General features: G+C 35.3%; 1 protein-coding gene across 1 annotated transcript; it reads right to left on the reverse strand.

The window, feature by feature from the left end:
* Positions 1-3,121: 3,121 nt before the first annotated feature.
* Positions 3,122-8,842, reverse strand: LOC143559604 (uncharacterized). The gene is made up of 3 exons (XM_077048127.1): positions 8,480-8,842; positions 8,277-8,353; positions 3,122-3,795 (listed from the first exon to the last, which is right to left on the reverse strand). Exons 1-3 carry the CDS (start codon positions 8,609-8,611, stop codon positions 3,261-3,263), a joined length of 744 nt encoding a protein of 247 aa, XP_076904242.1. The 5' UTR covers positions 8,612-8,842; the 3' UTR covers positions 3,122-3,260.
* Between the last annotated feature and the right edge of the window lie 272 nt (positions 8,843-9,114).

A 9,114-nucleotide genomic window follows, 5' to 3' on the forward strand; every position in this document is an offset into this window, starting at 1 on the left:
TGTTATAACCTATTATGCCAAAGCAAGCTGTATCAAACGTCACATTAAAACAAGTATTTTCATTCAAAGACAAAGTTGAGAACGTTATCAAGGTTAAGCTTAAAGACAATAGCTTAATCAAGAAACAAAATCCAGATATTTATAAGGACCTATTTATGTATAGGTTAATATCATTCTCATTCACAATCAAGAATGTTTTCAAATAACACTGACGGTACAGGTTAATACGTGAAACCTTTACAAACAGTCAAAACATATATATACTCTATAAGATGAACATGTTGTTTGTCTTAAAGAGTCAATCAAACGTTTACATGAGATTACGTGATCTCTAAAACGTTATAATACAATATTGAAAATAAAAGCAACCCAAACCGATTACACATGTGTCTGGATCCATTCATAACTTTCTAGCCTAAACAGTCAAAGGCTACGTGGCCACGGGCTAACAGTCATAGTTAGTTCTCCATTACTGGCTACGTGGCTCGGAGAACATTTTTGTGTGAGTAGATTAGTGGTACAAATCCTAGGAATGTAATACTTTCTGCTGAGTTTGTACATAAAATTATATTTTTATTGTAACTGTACTTTAAATATTTTTAGAGTAATAGGTGTTCACCAGCACACAGGTGATGTATTTTTCCCACACATTGCAGGTAATTAAGTATTAATAAGCAATAGCAAGGATTGGAGTCATCATGGAGATAGAGTCTAACGTTACAAGATAGCTCAGTTTTTTATAATGAAATCCTTGTAATATAGACAAGTGTTTTGTAAACGAATACTTGGGTATTTAATTCCCAAGTAAATTTTCAATGTAAATTAATATTTTAATCAGCCTAAAAGTCTTCCGCTAAAATTTACCCATAAACTTTGTTATATTTACAAAACAGGTACCAACTCGTGGTCACATTTTTAGGCCCTAAGTCCGGGAGTGATAAAAAAAATTAGAAAACCACCTAGAAATACAAAGGGTTTCTCTAAACCATCTATAAGTACAAAAATATTCAATGTGTTAGGGTTGTTGATTGAAAGACAAGAGAAAAGGGGGGCCCTTTGTGTATATTCACGACCATGTATATTCACGACCAAAGAGGGAGAAATGGGGTGGTTTGGGAATTTGGGTTTAGTTTGGTTAGGGTTATATGTTGTTGATGCTTAGTTAGGTTAGGTAGGTTAAGTGTTTAATAGTTATAACTGTCTTTGGTTACAACATATGTAGGATTGAATGAACACCCTATGAGGAGAATTAATCACTAGCGCCTTGTTCTTGAGTTTTTTAACCAAGGAAAGAAAAGAAATGAGAGGGAATGATAAGAAAGGGAAGGGAAGGAAATTTTTTTAATTAGGTGTGTTCTTGAGTTTGAAGGAAATTAGAGGAAAGGAAATGTTAACTATGTTAAAAAATAGTTGTCCTTAGTAATCATCCCATTTTGGGAGGATAACTTGTTAGGAAAATACATTAATTTAATCCCTCCTAACTCCTCCTACTCATTTCCTTTCCATCCTAAAAAAAACTCAAGAACACCCATTTTTTAACTATCCTTAGTTTTCCTTTCCTTTCCATCCTTTAAAAAAACTCAAGAACAGGACGTAGATGTAGCAATATGCAATTGCAACTAGTGAATTAATATATGTTTAATGTGTCTTACATAGGTTATAAACACATATTGTATAGGCGAATTCATGTGTAGATAGTATTTAGACGTAAGATCGTGAAAATACAAGCATGAGCCATTTGTTGTGTATTTGGCATTATAATGCGTGATTTGAGCGTGTAAAAAATTGTTTTTGTGTTATGGCTCAATGAACTCAATTTTGGATTGATATATATGTTCACCAATGTTAATATTAGTCGGGAAGTTTGTGTTCGTGACCCGGTAATTCCCTAAATCACTCAATATATGATAGTGATATGTATGACTTTTTTAGACCTTATATGACCTAGTTAATCCAAACTAAGTTGAATATGAGCTTATGACATGAAATCACCTTTTTGGTATGTACAGATATTGACCGAAAAGAGTCGGTTGTCACCTATTGAGTGAAGATTCATCTATTTAGTAAGTACATTCGATTCCTAGTATCACTTTTAAAAGTTTAGAGTTAAGTGCCATTATAGTACCTGTGGTTTGTTAAATTACGCAACTTTAGTACTATTTTTTAATTTATTGCAAGTGGCTACCCGACTTTTATAAAACTTGCAAATTTAGTACTTTTTTATAACCCCGTTTATATAAGTCCGTTAAGTCAGGGGCTCTTTTGTAATTTCGTTCTTTTAATTTATTTTTCCTTTTCTTTTAAACGACACCCCTTTATATCCATAAAACCTAAATCCCCAAATCATAAAACCAATTCAAACCCTAATCCACAAATCAAGCCATTTCTCCCCAAATCCGTCGATCATGGTGGTTTGTTCGTGTGGTTCCGTACCAGATCGGATAACTAGACCGGCTTAAGAAGCTCGATCTGTCAAACAACGAACTCCCTGGTTCGGTCCCGGACGATTTATCGCGATTCGAAGCGGATTCGTTTAGTGGAAACGGTAATTTATGCAGTCCACCGGTTAGTTCAAAATCTAATCGTTTGAATAAAAAAATTAGTCGTTATTATCGCCGCGGGCGTTACCGGTGCTGCGGTGTCGTTGATGTTAGGGTTTGCGATCTGGTGGTGGTTTTTCTCCGGTCGGGTAAAAACGGTAAAAGTTACGGCGGTGAGAGTGGAACAGGCGGTGATGACCGGTGTAACTGGGTCGATAAGTTATGAGCGTATCAGTTGGTTCAGGTGTCGTTGTTTCAGAAACCGATTGTTAAGATTAAGTTGAGTGATATATTGGCTGCAACTAATAGTTTTAATCATAATAATATTGAGATCACTACAAGAGTTATAAAGCTATATTGAGTCCTTTAAAAGAAAAGGAAAAATAAATTAAAAAAACGAAATTACAAAAGAGCCCCTGACTTAACGGACTAATATAAACGGGGTTATAAAAAGGTATTAAATTTGCAAGTTTTAGAAAAGTCGGGTAGCCACTTGCAATAAATTAAAAAATAATACCAAAGTCACGTAATCGAACAAACCACAGGTACTATAATGACACTTCCAACTCAAAAGTTTATGAACCATATTGTGCTATTCTATGTACCAATTGAGCATAGTTTGCACCTCTTATACCATTGACCACCCAAAGAGAAAACTTTCCATAAGTCAGTTTATGCCACCGCTTACACACTTTTAGGTATATGAACCTCAAGATACTGTTAAATCCACGAGGGTTCAATAGTTGTAGAACCACCCGTTAACGTCACTAAAGAAATTAAGCCATTTGTTAACTGATCATTGATCATGTTATCATTGTTTGTAGAAGACGCTCCACTCTCGTCTCCACAAAACGAGAACCTACAAACCGGACATTTGCCGTTGCTTTTAACCCATGGGAAGATGCAATCCTCATGAAACATATGATTACATGGTGTCACCATCACCACTTCTTTTGGTTCAAAGACTTCTAAGCAAATAACACACCTTTTGTCATCATCATCATCATCGTTATTGTCTTCCTCGTACGGTTTTGTAGCATCATTTTGTCTGTAAAACCTACCTAGTCTTTGGATTATCTTTTTTGGAGTTGGATTGAAAACCTCCCCCCTAAGTTTCTTTAAAGCTTTCCTTTGTTCGTTCGGGGTTAACTCAAAACGTTGTTGCCGATGTTGTTCTGTTGGTCTTGACCGCATGTTATTGTTGTTAGCCACATTGTTGCGGAACACTACAAGTTGCATACGTGGTCGTGGGAAACTGCAAATCCACATATGGTTTTTCTTTTAAACTACTAATGTAGATAAAATGTACATGAAAAACTCAACGGCCATCATATGGTTTTTTAAACAAACTAAATAAATAATTTTGCATTTGTAATTTGGGATTTGGACTAATGTGTGTGATTTGAGCTATGTTTAATCTGAATTAGGACCGGGAAAGACAAGATCTTGATTTATTTAGAGTGAAAGCAAAATAATTTTTTTTACAATAATACCTTGTTTTCAGACGTCGTTTTAGGCCAACAAAGAGGCTTAGCCGGCACTATGTGAAAAGTACCCGACGCTATTCAACACACTTTTTCTATCGGGTGTATATGGACATGTATTACCAATACTCGTCCTATTGGCATCCCGACTAAAGAGGATATCATAGTTTAAAACATGTATATGCATCTATATTTATCTCTATTCTTTATATATACTACATAATAAAAGAGTATATTTTGCCAAGTGTCACTTCTGATGCATTCTTAAACATTTTTGCTCGTGTCTTTGTCATATTAGGTATACATATGCATATTTCTTTAATTAGTTTTACAATTTTTTTGTTTCTTGTTTATCTCCTAATAAATAATAATTAGTAATTTACCCACGCGTTACGCGAGGAATTCGGTCAGTAAAACCTAGGCATTGTAGTGGCGAGTCAATATAAATTCGGTCTGTATTTGCTACATTCGTTACGGTACCAGATCTAAACCTAAAAATTATTCGACAAATCAACACACTTAAAAGATAAACTGTAAAACAAACTTGCAACACTCGTATAGCGTATTATAAAATCAATTTACATATTTAAAACAATGTTTATTTGGTCGGTAATATCCGAGCATTGCTTTGTAGTAGTGTGTTGACGAGTATTCAGCATGTATTGGTTACGTTTGTAACAGTCTCAAAATAAAAACAAAATCAAAATATAAATTCATTGAATTAATATATAAAAGGATTAACATATAAAAATAAAATATTTAAAACGGCGTTTATTATCTATATAAAGTAAAATACAATGTTGTACCACAAGCAATCCGATTGGGCCAGTGACGCACCGCCATTGAGCCATATTATTTGGGTATTTTTTTCGGTTTCAGTACCATAATGATGTAATGGAAATTGATTTTTTGCCGTCTCAATGCCGGGACCGACAATGATCGGGTTTTACCAATGTCCAAGTTTTACCGATCCCCGCCACCTCACTGGTCCACGTCAACTTATTTGATATATTTTTTTGTTTTAGTTCCAATATCGTAACGGAATCTATATAGAGTAAAATACAATGTTGGGGTCGGCCTCAAGCAATCCTATTGGGCCAAATGTCACACCACCATTGAGTCTTGTTATTCGTTTTTGACAGAATTACAGAAATTGTCATTTATTTTTGTATCAAATTTCACTCGTTATCCTTAATCTTCCAAAATGATATGTTTTATCCTTTACGTTTAAAATTCTAACACCGTTTGTCTTTTAGCACTAACCTAATTAGTTTTTCTGGTTAAGTCATATCATGTGCCTTGCACATGAGAGTAAACTAGTCAATTTACCAATCTAATTAAAAGTATTTTAATTATTAAAAAACGCAACACAGCCCCACCTCCGCTCCCCTCCGCCTTTGTTAATCAGTCCACACGATTAACACATTTGTTTCTTCTCCGACGAGCCATCGCCACCATCTCCGACAATGATTGTCGTTAACCACCACCATCTTATCAGAGAACCACCATAGCTGGCCCACCCCACTCACCGCCATTTGCAAATTGTCGTCAGCGCCACCAACGCATCACCACCACCACTTGCCATAACAGTATCCAGGATAACCTAAAACAAAGTACAACTAGATAGATACATTTGTCCCTCTGGCTTTTGATACCTTTGGCTCCTTGGCACCGGAAGCTATCCGTTTCCTAACCAGGGTCCAACGGGTTGTGCATAGCAATGTGTCGACTCCAAAGGGGTGGGAGTATGTCTTTAGCATGTTAGGGTTTGCAATTCAGAAAGGGGTGGCGTCGCAGCTTGTTGTCCGCCTACCTGCTATGTTGATGTAATATCTATGTTTTTTTAATGAAGAAAATACTTGTTAAAAAAAAAAAACTAGATAGAAGAACTTGATATATCTACGCAAACACCCTAATTCCCATATCAAAACATAAAAACCCTAGATCTAAATTCCAAACAACCAAATCCATACAAAATACGCCCATGTCGTTTACAAACATCCATTGCCGTGACAGTCTTTACAATTCTGGATAAACAGAGTGCAACTCTATTCGATTGTTGAGTCCTACAACTTGTTTATGGAGAGAGGGCTTTAAGATTTGGGAAAGATGATAGAAATTAAAAGGAGATGAGTACATCGGAGATTCGGGCAGCCGTCAAAGATGGAGGTGGTTACAGCCATCGGAGATTCGGAGTACTGAAAATCGGTTAATCATTAAATGGAATTTTGGTGGAGAAAGTCAATCTCATTCTCTGGTGACAATGAAGGATGATAAAAGTGGAAGGTTTTTATTTTTTAATGTTATATTTTATTTAGGTTTAATTATTAAAATATTTTGTTTAAGCAAAACAAGGTAAAATAACTAATTTACCCTTATATTCAACTTAACCAGAAAAATTAACTGGATTAGTGCCAAAGGACAAATGGTGCTGGATTTTTAAACGTAAAAAGTAAAACATATCAATTTTGAAGATAAAGGATAACGAGTGAAATTTGATACAAACATAAAGGACATTTTTGTAATTTTGTCTTTGTTTTTTTACGTTTTAGTTTCGGTAGCGTAACGAACATAACGGAAATCGACTGCTCGCCGACTCAACGCCAAGACTGAAAACGCTTGGGTTTTAACAATGTCCGAGTTTTATCGTTTGACGTCACCTCACTGGCTCACCTCAATTTTATATATATATATATATATATATATATATATATATATATGATATTTTTTGTTTTAGTTCCAGTATTGTAACGAATTTAACTAAATTTGTGTGACTCACTACCTCAATGCTAGGACCGACAACGATTCGGTTGTATTAACGTCCAAGTTTTTCTCTGAAGGGGGTCCTGTCAAAAGTAATGTCAATAAAACTTGGACGTTAGTAAAACCCAAGTGTTGTTGGTCCCGAGCGTTGAGGTAGTGAGTCACGCGAATTCGGTGTTTTGATTACGTTTGTTACAATACTGAAACCAAAACAAAAAAAATTAAAAGAATGAGGTGGACCAGTGAGGTGATGTCAATCGGTAAAAGTCGAATGTTAGTAAAACCCGAGCGTTGTCTGTCCCAACGTTGAGATGGAAAGCAGTCGATTTCCGTTATGTTCTACCGAAACCAAAACAGGAAAAAAAAATAACCTGATCAATGGCGGTGCATCACTTGGCCCAATAGAATTGCTTGCGGCACCAACATTGTATTTTTCTTTATATAAATAATTGCTTTCTATAATTCTTTTTAAAAAACATTTTATTAATTTTATTAAAAAAAGTTAATTTTATGCAAAAACATCTTAACAAATTAATCATTTCTTTCATTATACAACCCATTTAATATAAGTTATATCATTTTTATAAAAATCATTTATAGATTTACAAATCATATCGTTTTTATTATCTAACCTATGTAATATATGCGGGTAGTATTATATGTAATTATATATTTTTTTTATCAAAGTTTGCCAATGCTTATATAGAGGCGCATGGAGAAATGACTGGTTTGACTGACAAGAAATCATAGAGTTAATACAATAATACCATGTGGGCAACTCATCCATTGAACTGGTTAAAACCGAACGAGAACCGCTTTGGCACCAAACTGATCCTTGACCACTTAAAAACCAGATTGGAACAGAAACAAGGTATTGATATTTGTTGTCCAAAACTGGAATCCCTAAGGCCTAAGCTAGAGACAACTTTTTTGATAACTTGCTCCCATTATCAGTTATGTAATTCTTTTACTTTTTGGAACAACCAACTAAGTAACGTCGAGTACTCCATACGCGGCCTCCATTGACTAAAGGTAGCCCGAGCTAGCCACGAGTCAGGATGGACGGAGCCCATAGCGGTCCAACTATTGAGGGATTCCCCGGATAAAACCCGACCCCCACGCCCGCCAAATGGCGCGACAGCGAGGAGCCGGTAAAACCGGATGAGACCAGGATTTGAACCTTGGCAAACTAGGGTCATCCCTCATATCTCTCACATAAATTGGTGATAGTTAAGTTTGAACCCCTTACCTCTTACTAGTAAAGTGAGTGCTATGTCAGTTCTGTAATTCTAAGCTGATAAGTAATGTAGCAGGTTGTAAATAGACTAATTGGACAAATGAATATGAGGTAATAAATTCTCAACTAAATTTGATCTAATACTCTCTTAAATATGGAATATGGAATAATAAGGACCAAAACGTCTTAATATGGAATAATAAGGCATGTCTATTTGAAGAGATAAACTGGGCATAGTGGCATAGAGATCACCTTATCATGGTCGAAGGTAAAGTCAAATTTCTTTCCGGAAGTGACCATAACCATGGATCAACCCCAGCACTTTCGTTCTGCATATAATTGAAAATAATTTTGGTTAGCAATAACTTCAAATAAAAGTATAGTTATATCTCGAAGAATAAAGTTGAATAATAGTTTCATAGATTTATACTAAAACAGTGGAAAATAGTACTAACCAACGTAGGAAGAAAGGGAAGCGATGGTGGAGGTATGAAGTCGAAATTGACCCGAGTACCACTGATGTATCTTGCATAGGCGTTGCTAGGAAGTCGTGAAAGATGTCGGGTATTGTTAGTATGGTTGCTCATAATGAGAGATCAAAGAAATCTGCTAGATCTTGAGCAAATGTAGATGTTGCATTTTTATAATTTGATGGGATAATTATGTATACAAGTCAAGTGGTTGACCGGGAAAATTTACATAGAGTGTGCTATGGGACAAGTATATATACCTTGATTCTCTTTGGGTTGATTTGAAGTTTGATTCTATGCCCTTCCCACTTCTAAGAGATTCTTGTTTATAAGGTTCCTTTGTTTGTTCTACTTCTTTTAAACGTTTAAAAAATATATAAGAGATTCTTGTTTATAAGGTTCCTTTGTTTGTTCTACTTTTTTTAAACGTTTAAATAATATATAAGGTATATTGGTTTTTTATTAATCCTAACTATAGCCTTTTGGTCACTGCCGGTCTTAACTAACGAATTGACTGCAGACGGTCTCAACTTTTATTGTATTTATTCACAACGGTCCGCGACTAACAGAATCCTAACGCCGTTAGTTGGAAGTCGCCAGAAAAACGTTTTTGGCCGGGA

The sequence above is a fragment of the Bidens hawaiensis genome, unplaced genomic scaffold (assembly GCF_021521415.1).
Source record: "Bidens hawaiensis isolate Kalapana, Puna unplaced genomic scaffold, B.hawaiensis_p1.1 tig00019942_1, whole genome shotgun sequence".
In the NCBI taxonomy this organism is placed as follows: Eukaryota; Viridiplantae; Streptophyta; class Magnoliopsida; order Asterales; family Asteraceae; genus Bidens; species Bidens hawaiensis.

Bases quoted from the DNA above. Each gene is read 5' to 3' on its own strand.
- LOC143559604 (XM_077048127.1), bottom strand. From the start codon at position 8,611: ATGAGCAACCATACTAACAATACCCGACATCTTTCACGACTTCCTAGC. The intron at 8,354-8,479 runs GTTAGTACTATT...AATTATATGCAG, and splicing joins TTCCCTTTCTTCCTACGTTG to AACGAAAGTGCTGGGGTTGA. The intron at 3,796-8,276 runs GTGATCTCTATG...GTGGATTTGCAG, and splicing joins TTACCTTCGACCATGATAAG to TTTCCCACGACCACGTATGC.